This window comes from Lepidochelys olivacea (genome assembly GCF_965140295.1).
Source record: "Lepidochelys olivacea isolate rLepOli2 genome assembly, chromosome: 4".
Lineage (NCBI taxonomy): Eukaryota > Metazoa > Chordata > Testudines > Cheloniidae > Lepidochelys > Lepidochelys olivacea.
The window spans coordinates 27270438-27289051 of record NC_140414.1 but is presented as its reverse complement, the minus strand read 5'-3'; the positions used below and the strand labels follow the sequence as shown (position 1 = coordinate 27289051).

The following is an 18614-nucleotide window of genomic DNA, read 5'->3' as shown; positions in this document are numbered from 1 at the left end:
TAAGCATGCTCGTAGGCACACTTCCGGCTGCAGCATAAACATTTACTTAAAGGCTTGCGAAAATACCTGAGCAAGAAGTTCAGCGATTCTGAAGACCACTATGAAAGTTAATAGCTCAGATAAGGAATTAGAAAAGAAAGCAGTCTGGGGTAAGACAAAGACTTTTTCTATTGTCTACTGCCCCACCGAGAAGCCCAGAGGAGATAAATAGCAGTTGATTGATTGCTCAGCTGTACAAACCCTACATTTTTTGAAGAAAAACTTCTTGGGAGGCTTATTTAGCCCTGTCTCACATCATATGCCAAATGAATGGTTGAGGAATAAGGAGGATGTTTTAGCAGCTAAGCAACTAGCTGTGACAGTGCTGCAAAATTTAGCCTTAGGACATACACTGAGGCATTCTAAGTTGTTACAAATCCCGGCTATAAGGTTTTCAGCCTGACATCAATCTAAGCTGGCCAGAGCTCAGTTAAGGGGTAGAAGGAGGAAGAAAAGGAGACTCCACTTGAACTAGCAGAGGATCTGTGGTGATTGGTGTGTCCGATGTGTGGTGTATCTAGACAACCAGCATGGACATCCAGATAATTAAGTGGTGGTGATAATGACCAACTGGACTTGAACTTGAAAAGTCCAAGGACACTTTGTGAACCTGTTGAATTTGCAGAAATATTCGAATATTTTTGTGCAGCAGCCTAGCAGGGATGAAAGCTGCCTATCATGAAGAAAGTAGAAATGATTTATTGTGAATCCTGTGAATACCAGTCTATGTCTGATATTCATGAGAAGGGGGATTCCAGCTGGATGCATTACGCGTATGAGAGGGTTGGGAGGGGGAGGGAAGACGTAAAATTTTGTTTGTAAGACAAAGAACATAAGGGCATCAGTTCCGCTAAATGCTGCTTCAGTGAAAAAAATTGACCACAAAAGGATCATTATGAATTTTAGGCAAACCAGAATAGAATAACATAACTGACTGATGATAGGTCTCATCCAGCTCAGGAAAAGGCTGACACCAAGCTGAATAGACAAGGCTTAGGTTTACTGATAGTAATTCCATAATATTTTTATTTAATTCTGTGCAGTTGAGCTCCAGTAATGGACTTGGATTGTTGAATGTAAATTAAAAATATGAAATGGGTCATACCTTTGTACAATTACAGTGAATAGAGCAAACTTGCTTCAAAAGCTGGAGAACGCAGGTTCTAAAGTGAAGCAGTATGGTTTCATATGGAGTAAGTGACTAGAGAACTTGCTCCCTCCAGTACAAACCGGGGAAACTGGGTTTAAGAAATGAATCTTTGGATCTGAACAATTGGTCTGGAAAGGAAAGATAGTGGGTGGATCCAGATTTGTATTTCATTATAGCTAATGATTGTGTCATATATGCTAATAAAGTGTCCTGTAGACCAGTCCATGGAAATTAATCCTGATAAATCATGCTATTTTCGTCTAAATGTGTGATTGAAATATGAAATGTAATGAGTTGTGTCATCTTGAATGGGATTGGAATGTTTCATATAACCTTGTGTTGGAACCAGAGGGGAAGAGATTGACGATTATTTAGCCAGTAATTCAGGCAGGCTGCCTTAAGTGGCTTCAGAGCTGTACTCTCAACATTAGCTTCACCATGGAGTAATTCTGACTTTCCGGTTCCAGCCAAATAACTGATACAGCGAATATCTTGATTAGCAACAGAAGGCTTGAGGCATTTCATATACATTGTCAGCAGCAACTAGTGGGCATAATCAAGTATCAGAGGGGTAGCCGTGTTAGTCTGGATCTGTAAAAGCGGCAAAGAGTCCTGTGGCACCTTATAGACTAACAGACATATTGGAGCAGAAGCTTTCGTGTATCCGACGAAAAGCTTCTGCTCCAATATGTCTGTTAGTCTATAAGGTGCCACAGGACCCTTTGCCGCTTTTACTGGGCATAAGATGGTTTAATTTTTATCAGGAATAGGGATGTATTATTGAGAAATGGCCTGGAGAGGACTGACGTTATAATCAGTCACTGCTGGTTGGCACTTGTTAGTCAGATTGCCTGCCTTGGAGATAGTCCCCCCACTCTTCGAGCCCTGAAGATCACCTTGAGGGGACTTTTCTCAGCCATGGACTGGCAGCAGCCATGTGATTGTCCATGGTTAATCTGGCTGCACCCAGATCTGCAATAACCCCGTGGGGCTTTTAGACACATAGAATAAAGCTATACAAAGTGGCCATGGATATTTGGCACTATGGACCCTTGCTGCCTCAGCATGCTGTTGCTGTATTACTGTGGGGGCTGATAAACTGCTGCATTCCCAAATTACTACATAGAGTTTTGTATGGGATATGGTTTGATCAACCTGATTAGATTAATTTGATGATTTGATATTAATCCACTTCATTCTAATTTGATTATGTTTATAAACAAATCAAATAAATGTGTGCTTTTGTTTTGTTATTTAGTATAGACAGTAAAATTATATCAAATGGAAGCTTGTGTGGTTTGGATGGCTCTTCCTTAGAGTTAGGGTTCCCGAGGAGTTCCAGAGTAAATAAGAGACAACTCTTTGATGCACCTAGTGGTGGTACATAGAACTGCCTTGTAATCCTCTTATAACTGGTACCTGAGCAGGTATCTTGGTTTCTGAGGGAAAATTGACTTCTCTATTGCCCATTTCTTTCAATAAGCAACATGGGCTCCAGAAACCGTGAGGGCTTGAGATAGACAATATGAGCCGATCAGCTTACAGGCTGACCAGTTCCCTGTAATCGTATCAATACTCCTCACAAGCAGGTAAGAGGAAACGCTCTCCCAGTCTCTCTCTGCTTTTAGCAGAGGAGGGGGCATGCACTTTGACATCTTCTCCACAACTGCAGTTTGTTGCACTTACATGAAGGGATCTGAGAGATCATTGCCTCAGCACCTCTAGCCCCAATCTTACGCCAAAGTATGGGCCTCTGTGACTCCGTGGGAGACACCTAACCTGCTTAGGTGCTTTTGAAAATCCCCCTTGGTACCTAGCAGCATCTTCAGGCACATTTGTAAATCCACACTAAGTGACTTTTAAAAATTGACCTTAAAGCTCACGGTCGTGCTTTTGAAATTTTTATACAAGAATATTAGCTAAAATCTATTCTTGGCAAACCCAGTATAATACTAACCTTGTATTTCTGGGCGAGAACACGCTTTGGGTGGCATGCTTTACTCACGTTCTGCAGAAATCATCTCTGCTTATTGGTTCGAGATGGAAGCACTTCAAATGAATATTTTGTCTCTGGAGAAAGCAGCTTTTCCCAGGAAAGCTATTCAGCAGCCTCTCATGATTGTTGAGATCTGTATCCCAGCCCAGACTAATGATTTGGCAATGGTGTCTGAGGTAGTAAGACAGAAACTGGCAGATGGGGTGTTCTCAAGCCTTCACTTGTGTGCACAGAGGCAGACGCACATCGGGTTCAATGCTCAGCGTTGTTATTTTCTTTTGCAATGTGTTTTATTCTTTTCCCTCTAAGCCAGCAGGATGCAGTTACACTTTGCATTTCTGTTGGTTTGTCTTCCTGTTTCTTTACATACACTGGGTGCTATTAAATATGGACCTAATGCAACAATTTCTCCTGTAGACTGTAACAACAAGCTGTTCATATTGTCCCACAGTAAACAGTAAATCTCTTTAATGGCACCTATTGTGTCTCTTCTGTCAGGTTAACCTACAGTACTGGGAGGTGAACTCTATAGCTACTCTTCGGGTTCCCATCTTTTGAATTTTTATTACGATTATATTACTAAAACCAGTGACAGCAGTCAGATTCCTTGTCCCTTTTCCTTGTTTGCATGCATGTACTAAAACTTTCCTGAGGAGAAATACATCCCTTTTCAGGAAAAGAAAACATACGCCCAGGGAGAAGGCTTTCTCTATACACTGTAGTGTATTAGCAACTGTAGTCAATAGACAATCACCCTTGCTATATGTCAACTGTTGTCACCTTAATGTAATCTAAGAAATGTGGTTTTAATAATGGCATTGTGTACGAGCCATTGTATATCACAACTGCATTAATACATCTGTGGGGCCCCAAACTTCAGTATATTTTTCCTTGTTTTGTCAGTGATACAGAGTTAATAGGGCAAATCTTTAAATAGTATAAATCTGCATGATTTGATTGAAGTCAATACAGCTATGCTAATAGTTCTGTTAAAACAATGGAGCTAATGTTAGTCAACAGCAGCTGAGAATTTCGCCTCTTGTCTTCATCAGTGCTCCTGTTTTTGACTAGAGGTGGTCGAAGTTTTTAATTTTTTTTCTCAAAAAGTGCTTGTTTTTATAAAAAATGTTAGTGAAAAACATTAGACTTCTGGATAAAAATCAACACAACAATCTGTTTATTGAGGTTTTTTTTAGTTGTTTTTGGGTTGTGGTCCTCACCCACTTTTTTCACCTTTCCTGCTTCTCCCCGTCCCGCATTTTGCCACTGGAAGGAGGAAAAAGCTGGAGGAGGAGGGGGACAAATAACAAAAGCCTTTACAATTTGTTCAGTTTTTAATTTCTTTATTCAAAAATGGAAAACGTCAACATTTTTATGATTCTTTTAAAATGCAACATTTTTCAGACATATTTTCCAAACATACTCACCATTTTTAACCAGCTCTGCTTTTGACAATTCTTTAACCCACTCTAAATAAACTGGAGAGAAAACAGCTAATCAGTTCAGGGCAGAGAAAGTTCACTCAGAACTGTCAAAAGTTCTCTGGGCATCCACAGGTCCCTGCTTTGGTTGGAGTCTCTGGCAGGCTCTTCTCTGCAGTTTTTTTCCCCAAGGCAACACGTACAACATTGTGGTCTTGATTCATGGCTGCGGCTTCTAGCTGCTACTGCAATACAAATAATAACCATAAGAAAACAGTTACAGTCTGAAGTTCAACTTCCCACTTCTATTTTACTTCCATTGGCAGTGGGTATGACAAAGAGTTAAGTCATTTGCATAGACTTCCTGCAAGCTGTCCTTTATTACCTAACTTGTTAATAACATTTTCTAATGGGGACACTTGTTTGTGTGTTTTCCCCCCAGCTATTTTCTGTTGATGTTGTAATCGCTTATAGTAATCTGTAGAATGAGCCATTTGATATAGGAAGCTGAAATTATTTCCATAAGAAATGGAAGGAATCTAATTGCTGGAAAGAAATGAAAATTGCCAGAAGAAGAGCAATGTGTTTGTGCACCACTTACAGGGTACAGCTTGATCTGATTTCTGTTATTTTACTAGTAAAATTGTGGGTGTGGATACATCTTGTGGGCCAGAGTTTCAGAAGAGTTTATCGACCATTTGGACACCAAAATAAATGATCAGATAGATTTTTTTCAAGAGAAGCACCACATTAGATGTTGATCACTTTTGACAGTCTGACCCTTGGTGTTGGTGACTAATTGGGAGTTGTGCTCTTTTGAAAATCTGGACCTGTATCTTTAAAGCTCGGAGTGATATGGTCCTAATCCTGCTTTCTAGATTGATTTCACAACAGTGCAAGCTGCTGGTGGGGGAGAGCCTTTGGGAGTGAATGACCAGAAAGATCATTGTAAGATTCCACAAGGCAGAATGGAGAACTATTGATGTGTATGGAGGGTAAATGTATTGTCGTCTCCCTAGAGCCATAGATCTGGCCACTAGCTCAGTTTGCTCTGATAGCTTTGGTTTGTATTTATTTTTTGTGTGACATGGGCTTAAAACCCCACACTGGAGTAAACCTTTTTCTGAGAACGAGGTCTTCAGAATGTTACTCACAGGCTGAGAAACAATGGCTCCTGTTTGTTAGGAAAATGTTTTTTAAAAATCCTGAGAAATTAATAACTGGAATTTGACTAGTTCACTGAATTGTTTCTGATTAGCAGTAGCATGCAGTCAGTGTGTTCTGTGAACTAATCAAAATGTGGTTTTTGCGTTGCATTGAATGTAAATGTTATGAAATGTAGATGGGCATAATAAAGGGCCTTCTGCTAAAAAACTCTGTCCCACACAGTATAACCTGATAACTAAATGAATGAATGGATGTGGTCAGTAAAGCCTTACCAAGCAACAACAGTTGAGCCACAAATAGATCCTTAATTCTAGTTGTGCTACCACTATTTGTATGATCAAATGATGATGTTTCATTGCTTATGATTCACTTGGGACGTACAGAAATTGTAATGGTCTCACTGTCTGTCCATTGATGCTGCGCTGTTGACTTCTGTATTAATAAGCCACTTTATCCTCTCATTCCATGACTAACCTTCATCTCCCAGTACTGTAATGTATTGTTAATCTCTTGCTTTTCTACAGTGGCTGAGAAAACCAAAGAACAAGTGTCTAACGTCGGGGGAGCTGTGGTGACGGGAGTGACGGCAGTAGCGCAGAAGACAGTGGAAGGAGCAGGCACGATTGCTGCAGCCACTGGCTTAGTCAAGAAGGATCAGCTGGCCAAACAGGTTTGTTTTAGTTACCAGATTTTTTTTTTTTTTTTGAAGGTGAGGAAGTGACCAAATCAATGGGGCCTCTGTGAGTCCACTGATGTAAAGGACCTGGGTGATGTTGGTAGCTGGCTGCAAGCGTATATGTCTGTCTTTTGATCTTGTGGAGGGTATTTATGTGGTGAGGTTTACGTTGCTACATGAGTGAGAAATGAAAAAGCAAAGGGCTTGAGGAAGTTGGGAGCTTCAACAGTACCCCAGCTTGTTAACCCCAACAGTTAAGCTTGTAGCTCCTTTCTGGTTCCTTTGAAAATCTCAGCCTACAAAACAGAAACATGTACATTAAGGATGGTCCTGAATGCCTTCTAATGGGTCAAACTAGAATGCTGGAACTGTATGGGATGGCTGCCATTTTGGGGATTGAACAAGTGACCTCCAGAGCTAAAAGCATAAGCTGCTACAACTTGAGTTGAAGGGCCAACTCATATCCTCTGTGGATTGGGCACAGAAGGAGCGGTGTAACATATCCTCACCAGTTAATTACATTGGCATGCTCAAACATTAAGAAAGTTTTGATCCAAATCTAAACTTTGCAGCAGACTGCTACCTCCGTACCTATAATAAGATGAACTCAAAGCTTCCTCTGAACTTCTCCGACCTCTGCAGGTCAGATTCCTTTCTAGCGTGTTGTATAAAAATAATTGCCATTATTTTTGTTTCAGCCCAGAGGCTGCCATTATCAGTTGTTCTATACCATCAGTTCCTACATTTTGGTATTTGATACACTGTCATGATATTTCTATACTTACGTCAGAGAAAAAGTATGGTCTCAGATATAAAAGTGTGGTAACTGTTGGTAAATGATGACTTCTTAATGACAATCATGGTGTTTGTTGATCTCTTGGGACAAAAACAACCAAAAGACAGAAGTAAAACAACTCGTGTTATGTATTATGCACAAATATTTTTAAAGTGAGAGGAAAATAGGAGAATGAAAAGAAAAAAACATTTGCAAAAGAATGGATTTTAAATGTAGGGTATTATGCTGCACTTAGACTGAATAAATTGCTCTGTGTAATTTTTTCCCATTTAATAGCAAGATAAGCTGTTAAAATTGAATTCTCTCCAGTAACTCTTCTATATCCTTACTAGACAGAAATGCACTTTAAAGAGTCTCTTTATTGTTTTAGAAAAAGAAGAATTACCCTGTTAGTGGGCAGTTGTTGCATAGGAGGAGTAGGTTAGTCTCAAAACATCACATTAGTGGTTTTGTTATTTTTTTCAAGCAATTTTCATGTTTTAATCCTTTTAAATTCAAATGTAAAGAAAATGCTGCCTTAATGTGTCCCAGGTGCTTTCTACAAGCTGTTTTGTAGCATTTAGAAAATTAAATATGTAATGAACTGTCAGGAGATGAGATGAGTGAAAAGTTATAGAGCCCACACCCTTATTTTCTGCTAAGTTTTGTTGTATCTCTGCAGTGGCTTTACAGAGAGAATTGCATTCTTTGCTGTTGAGTAGCTCTTGGAACTTGAAAGCATTCTATGCAGTGTCATAGGCATCAATTTTACTACTGTATATGATTACCATTTCACTCTTAGCAACTCCTAATGTTTGTGATTCCTGACTTTTAAAATTATAACCTTAACATTACATTAATCTACATTTATATTTCCTTGTATTTTTTTAAGAAAAGCACTACTCTGTACTGATTTTACTGTTTAATCCCACTTTGCATAGTGAAAAATGTATATAGCTATGAAACTCATGAGCAATAACAGAATAAAATCCCATCCATAGAACCAAAGAACATCTGTAGTGTATATTTGTATTATTCCACAATCCTATAAATAGCATAATACAGTCTAAGCATAGTTGAGATTTTGTACTTTTGGATGTGAGAACCAATTTTTCTATTTCTTACACTGTCATTAGTTATTCATTCCTATTTATTTAGGCTGAGGTTGTCAAAGCCCTCTGGGCTTCTTTGGCCAACCACCTCATTAGCATTCAAAACTCTTAGCCCTGGTCTACACTAGGACTTTAGGTTGAATTTAGCACGTTAAATCGATGTAAACCTACACCAGTCCACACGATGAAGCCCTTTATTTTGACTTAAAGGGCTCTTAAAATCGATTTCCGGACTCCACCCCTGACAAGTGGATTAGCGCTTAAATCGGCCTTGCCGGGTTGAATTTGGGGTACTGTGGACACAATTCGATGGTATTGGCCTCTGGGAGCTATCCCAGAGTGCTCCATTGTGACCGCTCTGGACAGCACTCTCAATTCAGATGCACTGGCCAGGTAGACAGGAAAAGAACTGCGAACTTTTGAATCTCATTTCCTGTTTGGCCAGTGTGGCAAGCTGCAGGTGACCATGCAGAGCTCATCAGCACAGGTGACCATGATGGAGTCCCAGAATCGCAAAAGAGCTCCAGCATGGACTGAATGGGAGGTACAGGATCTGATCGCTGTATGGGGAGAGGAATCCGTGCTATCAGAACTCCGTTCCAGTTTTCGAAATGCCAAAACCTTTGTCAAAATCTCCCAGGGCATGAAGGACAGAGGCCATAACAGGGATCCGAAGCAGTGCCGCGTGAAACTTAAGGAGCTGAGGCAAGCCTACCAGAAAACCAGAGAGGCAAACGGCCGCTCCGGGTCAGAGCCCCAAACATGCCACTTCTATGATGAGCTGCATGCCATTTTAGGGGGTTCAGCCACCACTACCCCAGCCGTGTTGTTTGACTCCTTCAATGGAGATGGAGGCAACACAGAAGCAGGTTTTGGGGACGAAGAAGATGAGGAGGAGGAGGTTGTAGATAGCTCACAGCAAGCAAGCGGAGAAACCGGTTTTCCCGACAGCCAGGAACTGTTTCTCACCCTGGACCTGGAGCCAGTACCCCCCGAACCGACCCAAGGCTGCCTCCTGGACCCGGCAGGCAGAGAAGGGACCTCTGGTGAGTGTACCTTTTAAAATACTATACATGGTTTAAAAGCAAGCATGTGAAAGGATTAATTTGCCGTGGCATTCGCAGCTCTCCTGGATGTACTCCCAAAACCTTTGCAAAAGGCTTCTGGGGAGGGCAGCCTTATTGCGTCCTTCATGGCAGGACACTTTACCACTCCAGGCCAGTAACACGTACTCGGGAATCATTGTACAACAAAGCATTGCAGTGTATGTTTGCTGGCGTTCAAACAACATCCGTTCTTTATCTCTCTGTGTTATCCTCAGGAGAGTGAGATATCATTCATGGTCACCTGGTTGAAATAGGGTGCTTTTCTTCAGGGGACACTCAGAGGAGCCCGTTCCTGCTGGGCTGGTTGCCTGTGGCTAAACAGAAATGTTCCCCGCTATTAGCCACGGGGAGAGGGGAGTGTTGAGGGGGTAGCCACATGGTGGGGGGAGGCAAAATGCGACCTTGTAACGAAAGCACATGTGCTATGTATGTAATGTTAACAGCAAGGTTTACCCTGAAAGACTGTAGCCATTGTTTTATAAAATGTGTCTTTTTAAATACCGCTGTCCCTTTTTTTTTCCCAACCAGCTGCATGTGTTTCAATGATCACAGGATCTTCTCCTTCCCAGAGGCAAGTGAACATTAGAAGAAGAAAAAACGCACTCGTGATGAAATGTTCTCTGAGCTCATGCTGTCCTCCCACACTGACAGAGCACAGACGAATGTGTGGAGGCAAATAATGTCAGAGTGCAGGAAAGCGCAAAATGACCGGGAGGAGAGGTGGCGGGCTGAAGAGAGTAAGTGGCGGGCTGAAGACAGAGTTGAAGCTCAAATGTGGCGGCAGCGTGATGAGAGGAGGCAGGATTCAATGCTGAGGCTGCTGGCGGACCAAACCAGTATGCTCCAGTGTATGGTTGAGCTGCAGCAAAGGCAGCTGGAGCACAGACTGCCACTACAGCCCCTGTGTAACCAACCACCCTCCTCCCCAAGTTCCATAGCCTCCACACCCAGACGCCCAAGAACGCGGTGGGGGGGCCACCGGCCAACCAGCCACTCCATCACAGAGGATTGCCCAAAAAAAAAGAAAGCTGTCATTCAATAAATTTTAAAGTTGTAAACTTTTAAAGTGCTGTGCTTAAAGTGCTGTGTGGCATTTTCCTTCCCTCCTTCACCACCCCTCCTGGGCTACCTTGGTAGTTGTCCCCCTATTTGTGTGACGAATGAATAAAGAATGCATGAACGTGAAGCAACAATGACTTTATTGCCTCTGCAAGCGGTGATCGAAGGGAGGAAGGGAGGGTGGTTAGCTTACAGGAAAGTAGAGTGAACCAAGGGGCGGGGGGTTTCATCAAGGAGAAACAAACAGAACTTTCATACCGTAGCCTGGCCAGTCATGAAACTGGTTTTCAAAGCTTCTCTGATGCGTACCGCACCCTCCTGTGCTCTTCTAACCGCCCTGGTGTCTGGCTGCGCGTAACCAGCAGCCAGGCGATTTGCCTCAACCTCCCACCCCGCCATAAACGTCTCCCCCTTACTCTCACAGATATTGTGGAGCACACAGCAAGCAGTAATAACAGTGGGAATATTGGTTTCGCTGAGGTCTAAGTGAGTCAGTAAACTGCGCCAGCGCGCCTTTAAACATCCAAATGCACATTCTACCACCATTCTGCACTTGCTCAACCTGTAGTTGAACAGCTCCTGACTACTGTCAAGGCTGCCTGTGTACGGCTTCATGAGCCATGACATTAAGGGGTAGGCTGGGTCCCCAAGGATAACTATAGGTATTTCAACATCCCCAACGGTTATTTTCTGGTCTGGGAATAAAGTCCCTTCCTGCAGCTTTTGAAACAGACCAGAGTTCCTGAAGATGTGAGCGTCATGTACCTTTCCCAGGCATCCCACGTTGATGTTGGTGAAACGTCCCTTGTGATCCACCAGAGCTTGCAGCACTATTGAAAAGTACCCCTTGCGGTTTATGTACTCGGTGGCTTGGTGCTCCGGTGCCAAGATAGGGATATGGGTTCCGTCTATGGCCCCACCACAGATAGGGAATCCCATTGCAGCAAAGCCATCCACTATGACCTGCACATTTCCCAGGGTCACTACCCTTGATATCAGCAGATCTTTGATTGCGTGGGCTACTTGCATCACAGCAACCCCCACAGTAGATTTGCCCACTCCAAATTGATTCCCAACTGACCGGTAGCTGTCTGGCGTTGCAAGCTTCCACAGGGCTATCGCCACTCGCTTCTCAACTGTGAGGGCTGCTCTCATCTTGGTATTCATGTACTTCAGGGCAGGGGAAAGCAAGTCACAAAGTTCCATGAAAGTGCCCTTACACATGCAAAAGTTTCACAGCCACTGGGAATCGTCCCAGACCTGCAACACTATGCAGTCCCACCAGTCTGTGCTTGTTTCCTGAGCCCAGAATTGGCGTTCCACAGCATGAACCTGCCCCATTAGCACCATGATGCATGCATTGGCAGGGCCCATGCTTTCAGAGAAATCTATGTCCATGTCCGGATCACTCACGTGACCGCGTTGACGTCGCCTCCTTGCCTGGTATCGCTCTGCCAGGTTCTGGTGCTGCATATACTGCTGGATAATGCGTGTGGTGTTTAATGTGCTCCTAAATGCCAAAGTGAGCTGAGCGGCCTCCATGCTTGCCTTGGTATGGCGTCCGCACAGAAAAAAGGCGTGGAACGATTGTCTGCCGTTGCTCTGACGGAGGGAGGGGCGACTGACGACACGGCTTACAGGGTTGGCTTCAGGGAGCTAAAATCAACAAAGGGGGTGGCTTTACTCAAGGAGTATTTCAGGCAGGACTTCACAGAGGGTTCCAATAAGAAATGGTGCACCTAAGTTATCGTTCTTATTGGAACAAGGAGGTTAGTCTGGCCTCTGATTGATACATGGCTAGATTTACCTCACTGCACCTTCCCTGTGAATGACTGCAGTGTGACCTAGAGGAATGAGTCCCCTAGACGGGGGAGAGGGGGAAGCAAATGAGTACAAAACAAATCTGGTCTATTTCTTGTTTTGATACACTCCATCTATCTTTTACATCTTTGGCTGGCAGCAGACAGTGCAGAAGGACTGCATGCCATTCACATCTCAGGGCTGCTCGGCAGAAGATGGTACAATACAACTGCTAGCCATCCTCATATCTTGCCTGCCTGGCAGAAGATGGTACAGTACCACTGCTAGCAATCCATATTGCCGGCCTGCCCGGCAGAAGATGGTAAAGTAGGACTGCTAGCAATCCGTATCACCTGCCTGCTCACCATAAGACAGTTCAATAGGACTGACTGCAGGATTAAAGAGAATGACTTGATCAAGTCACTCCAAATTTAGTCCCTGCGCCTGTGTCTGCCCAGGCGCTCCCGGCCGACGCGGCCAGGAGCACCTCGGACATGATGATGACGGCTACCAGTCTTATTGCACCGTCTGCTGCCATAAGGCAATGGGTTGCTGCTACTGTGTAGCAATGCAGTACCGCATCTGCCAGCACCCAGGAGACATATGGTGACAGTGAGCTGAGCAGGCTCCATGCTTGCCGTGGTATGGCGTCTGCACAGGTAACTCAGGAAAAAAGACGCGAAACCATTGTCTGCCCTTGCTTTCACGGAGGGAGGGAGGGAACGGGGGCCTGACGATATGTACCCAGAACCACCCACAGCAATGTTTTAGCCCCATCAGGCATTGGGATCTCAACCCAGAATTCCAATGGGCAGTGGAGACTGTGGGAACTGTGGGATAGCTACCCACAGTGCAACACTCCGGAAGTTGACTCTAGCCTCGGTACTGTGGAAGTGCTCCGCCGAGTTAATTCACTTAATGCACTTAGAGCATTTTCTGTGGGGGGACACACACTCGAATATATAAAACCGATTTCTAAAAAAACGACTTCTATAAATTTGACCTAATTTCGTAGTGTAGACATACCCTTAGGTAGCTTTGAGAATTTCTGCCTTATTGTTACAGAGTTACAACCGTTTAAATTCTTTTTATAGCAAGGTGGGGTGGGGGCTTCTCTTCTGTATAATACAAAAATGAGTGAATGGATTTTGCTCAAATTTGCCAGTTAAGTTCACATTTGGGCTGAGGCCAAGAATGGAACATTTCGGCTAAAACTGAGTATTTTTCAAATAGCACGTGTCTGAGCATATGAAATTGGAGTGTACAATGGACATTTGGATGTAACTTTAAGTAGCGTGTGTGTGTGTATATATATATATAAAATGTTCTGTGTCAGTTAAATAGTTCATAACCTGTGTTTGGTGCCCGGTCCATAGCGAGTAAGAACCTTCTACTCTTACTAGTAAACTAACTCCTTTAGCTCAATTGTTAGAAGTCTGTGCCTTTGTGTCCCAAGCTTCCCCCCTCATGGATGACTAATAATCGGGGATGTTACAAAACAAATGATCTAATATCCCTGTGTGCAAGGTTTGAGCTTGCATACTGTTCTCACGACATTTCTCATTTTGTAAAGCTAGAAATTAAACCATATTAATTGGAATTGGACAGAAAGAGGGTAATGAGCTGGGGTTTCCTTTGCACACAAATCCAGGATGTTTGCTAGTGTGGTGTCACCTTCTGAGTTTGCTTCCAACTTTTTGATAAATTGTGTCTCCCAGTTCATGTTGCCTAAGCGATTAGGCCCGGATTCTGCAGATGACCGCATGTGAGCAAACTGATATAGGTTTGGAGGGACCCCATGTGGGCACGGCACTCTGCCCACGCACTTTCAATTGCAGGATCAGGGCATCTGAGATGGTTGCGATCAGCTCTCTATAAATACTTGGCTGCAGGACTGTCAAAACCGCTAGACACTAATATCCGTTTCATGTGACTGCTTTTTGAGGTTAGGAAGGGGTTTTCATTTGATGATCTTGAAGTATAAAGCAGGATAGAAATGAAATATCTCTGCATTACCAGGTCCCTCTTACCTGAACTGTTTGGACTTGATTCCCTCAAGATTTACACTAGCACTTGTGAAGGATTATATCACGGATTAACCGTTTCACTAGCTAAGTGATCGCTGGCATTATTCTCAAGAGCAAATAGCAGCTTAGTTGTGCCTTTCAAATTCCTTGTTAGGGAGAGGAATCACAGGTGTAGCAGAATGTATTGTTCATAGGTAGCTGCAAAACTACTTGTGGTATAGAAACTCTGATCAGCTGCTTGGAGAAATGCTTTCTGTGTGGGCTACATCCATCTGAAGGTGCCTAATATTAATCTTTAATACTTCCTCTAAGAAGTTAAATATTGGCTGTGTATCATTCTACATGGCCTGGAAACATGAGAAATACTGTTAGTGATCTAACTGGAGACCGGACTGGAAGGCTTCTGTTACCATGAACTGTCAGCCCAAATTCTAACAACACTATAGATGCAGGCAGACCTTGACTGAGAAGTGGTTTAGTGACAAATTAAACTGGTTTACAGGGCTGATTTGTTCATTGGCAGTTTCAGTGCTGCCTATGGGTTTTATGATTTTGGAGGAATTTACTTGTGAATAGCAAAGGAAGAAGTGTCACACTTAATATAAAGTTCATAAATAATTTTAAAGGGTTAGAAAATTTTTGGAAAATGTTTTAATAAATGGTTAATCAATTCCTATAAATAGTTATACAGCCAAAAGAGTCAGTAGTTGCTTATAATCATTGCCTATTACCATCCACGTGTATATCATCTATAACACATATTACTTGTGTAAAATGAGAATGAGAAATCGAGATGCTGAGTTACTAGGTTCTATGTTTGGCTTCAACTTTTGTTTGGTTCCCCCATCTGTCTACTGTATGAGTCATGTTTGGTAATAACGCTTAATCTCGTAATGATCAAGGAGAAAAATGGAGAAAATAAGATAATTATATTTACAGTAAGAGAATATGCTTTCCCCGTGTATAGAGAGCTAGCCACTAAATCCCTTGGGTGTCTGTTTGCTTCAGTCACACCACGTGTAGCTTCCATTAGCATCAAGGAGAGTTAAAGAAGGAGTACCATGGAAAGGACACACTAAAGTTGTGGTTTTTAACTCACCTGGATTTAGCTTTTGTTACAGCTCATAAACAAATCTCGGGGTGCATTTTAATTCTAGTAAAGATAGTGATGATTCTTTATGTTGTGATCGCATCCAAAGGCCCTATTCAAGATCAAGACTCGTGCTAGGCGCAGTGTAAACATATGTTTAGACCTGGTCCCTGCCTTGAAGAGCTTATTGTGTTATGAAATAGACTTGCACGCCTTCTCCTTAAGGTCTTTAGTTTTATATATCTGATCTCTTGTAAATCCTACAGTGGAACAAAAAAGGCTTTCCAGTTTCCACAGGGACTCTAAAGTGGCAGGCTGAATTGTGCTTGTGAGTATATAAATACAGTATGTGAGGCTGGGTGATATAGTTCATCAGTGTAATTACCGTGCTTTCACTGCGGAAAAAACCTGTTATGTGAGGATTTTGTTGACTATGATGTTAAATAATTCTTTTCTACAGGAAACCTCATTCAACTAAAAACCCTTATTAGTGTATTTTGCACATGAAAATGAATACAAAAGCATAAAAACAGTAGGAATTTTGCAAGTTCCCTTTCCTTTTTCCCTCTTGATATAATATGGCCATCATTCTCAGGGCCGGCTCTTGGTTTTTTGCCGCCCCAAGCTCAGGTGGGGCTGGGGCTCGCAGGCGGCGCGGGAAGTGGAGGGAGTGATGTCACCTTCTCACGGCGCCTGCAGGGGCTTTCCCTTCTCTCCCGCCTGGCCGCACAGAGAAGCCCCGAAATAAGGGGTGGCACAAGGCAGTGCAGCAGCCAGTGTGCAGAGGAGGTGGTGCAGCCCCTGCTTCCCGGCAGGACTCACCCTCTCCTCCCCAGGTAGCAGCTGGGCCCTGGCAACTCAGCATCCCGGGGCTGGGGCTTCCCCTTCCCCTCGCCCCGTCTAAGTGGCACACCTCCGAGAGCGCAACTGCCCCGAGAAAAAAGGATGGCCGGAAGGCCGCCCCTGGAAATGTGCAGCCTCAAGCATGTGCTTGCTTCGCTGGTGCCTGGAGCCGGTCCTGGTCATTCGCTAGATTCTTCAGAAGAGTTTAATCATTGTTCCGCAATGGCTGTTCAGTGAAAGAGGGCCAGTTAGGCCAGCTGAAGAACACAACATAAAAGCGACTGTAATTCAGCTGCCTCTTTTTGCTACTTCTCACGGTCAACCAGCTTTTCCCATACACCTGCTGACTTTTACCAGTCCCTACCTCTCTTCTTGGGGTTACCTTGATCAAATGACTCTCCACACGGATCTTTGATCCCCTGGTGTGTAGAGGAGCTCTGGGAGGCATTGTGCCCAATAAGAAGTTGTGGCTCAAGTACCTCAAGAGACTCTTATGTGTGGAATGTTCCTTTTAAGGTTGGTGAGACCAGAACAACTCTAATTCGAATTCAGCCAACCGGCGCCAGAGTGAGGTCCATGCACTTACTATTTGTACACTTGGGCTGAATTCTAATTTGAATGGGCATTAGGCATCAGCATCGCTTAAATGGCTCAGGCTTAATTTTTCATTGATTAAATGTTTCTTTTTCTTTTTCTTTCTTCTTTCTGTTAAACACACACTTTAAAAAACTGGGTGATGCATCATCTTTAAAGATTTCATCACCCCGTAATGTGGACTAGGGCTTTGGGGTATTCCTTCAAATGCACTAACTAGCACTCCTGTAGCTGGAAGAAACGATAACTAAGGGTACACAGGATGATTTTAATCTCATTTAAAATGGATAGAAAATGCCAAAACCCGATCAGCAAAGTCTTCCACACATTCACTTCTGCTGACAATGTCAAGTAGTTTAGGCTCAAAATTTGACCTACAGTAAAGTTATTATCTTGGGGAAACTGCCTCAAAATTTGAAATGTCTAATTTTTAAAAAACAAAACAAAATCCCTGTGTATATATTAGCACTACAGTAGAACCCCAGAGTTACAAACACAGGGTTATGAACTCACTAGTCAACCACACACCTCGTTTGGAACCGGAAGTACACAATCAGGCAGTGGCAGAGACAGCCCCCACCCCAAAAGCAAGTACAGTCAGTGTTAAATGTAAACTACTAAAAACAAAGGGAAAGCACCATTTTTCTTCTGCATAGTAAACTTTCAAAGCTGTATTAAGTTAATGTTCAGTTGTAAACTTTTGAAAGAACCACAATAACATTTTGTTCAGTGTAACAAACATTTCCGAGTTACGAACAACCTCCATTCCCGAGGTTTTCATAACTCTGAGGTTCTACTGTAGTTCTCCTCAACACTACATGGAATAGAAATTACTCATTTATGCCCTGTTCAGAAGCCCATTGAGATCAGTGGAGTGATGCCCATTGATTTCAGTGGTAATTCGATGTCTCCTAAATATAAGTAGAAAATATGAGGTGGGAATTTCTCCAGTGCTCAGAATTGGCCTAACTCTGCTTGTAATGAAGCGAGTGATGAAACACCCACTGAGTAAAATGGGAGCAGTTAGGTCTAGTCTACACTACATAGTTAAGTCTATACAAGGCTGCTTACATTGACCTAACTATGATCATAGAATATCAGGGTTGGAAGGGACCTCAGGAGGTCATCTAGTCCAACCCACTGCTCAAAGCAGGACCAATCCCCAATTTTTGCCCCAGATCCCTAAATGGCTCCCTCAAGGATTGAACTCACAACCCTGGGTTTAGCAGGCCAATGCTCAAACCACTGAGCTATCCCTCCCTCCCCAGAAGAGTCTACACTTAAATTTCACTCCATCTGATGTAACTGCTCCGCTGTGCCAACTTAGTAACTCCACCTCCACGAGTGGTATAGAGTCAAGGTCGATGTAGTTAGGTCGACACAATGTCAGGGTACACTCTGCATTGCTTATATCGACTGTCACTGGCTTTCAGGGGCTGTCCCACCATGCCCCCCACTGACAGTATGGTCAATAAAAGTGCTCCTGGTGAGGACACGCACAACTGACACAAGGAGCCAGGCGTAGAAGAGTTAAGCCCAAGTATCATCACTTGGCTTAGGAGTTCTTGTCATGGACCAGGAACGAACCCATTGTGGTAAGCACTGACCAAACACAGAACAAAAGACATTATTTGCCTGTTGACAGGTTTCGGAGTAACAGCCGTGTTAGTCTGTATTCGCAAAAAGAAAAGGAGTACTTGTAGCACCTTAGAGACTAACCAATTTATTTGAGCATGAGCTCACGAAAGCTCATGCTCAA

General features: G+C 43.1%; 2 protein-coding genes across 2 annotated transcripts in view; both read left to right on the top strand.

Moving 5' to 3' along the window:
• Window positions 1-18614, top strand: part of SNCA (synuclein alpha) — a 104620-nt gene that overhangs the window by 15956 nt on the left and 70050 nt on the right. The window contains exon 4 of the mRNA XM_084627400.1: window positions 6298-6443. Within this exon, the coding sequence (XP_084483526.1) occupies window positions 6298-6443 (146 nt within the window). The remainder of the gene's footprint in view (window positions 1-6297; window positions 6444-18614) is intronic.
• LOC311519193 (uncharacterized protein) lies at window positions 8591-10594 on the top strand. Its single transcript, XM_084625479.1, has 2 exons — window positions 8591-9382; window positions 9971-10594. The coding sequence occupies exons 1-2, from the start codon at window positions 8803-8805 to the stop codon at window positions 10120-10122; spliced, it is 732 nt and encodes a 243-aa protein (XP_084481605.1). The 5' UTR covers window positions 8591-8802; the 3' UTR covers window positions 10123-10594.

Bases quoted from the DNA above. Each gene is read 5' to 3' on its own strand.
- LOC311519193 (XM_084625479.1), top strand. From the start codon at position 8,803: ATGCAGAGCTCATCAGCACAGGTGACCATGATGGAGTCCCAGAATCGC. The intron at 9,383-9,970 runs GTGAGTGTACCT...TTTCCCAACCAG, and splicing joins AGGCAGAGAAGGGACCTCTG to CTGCATGTGTTTCAATGATC.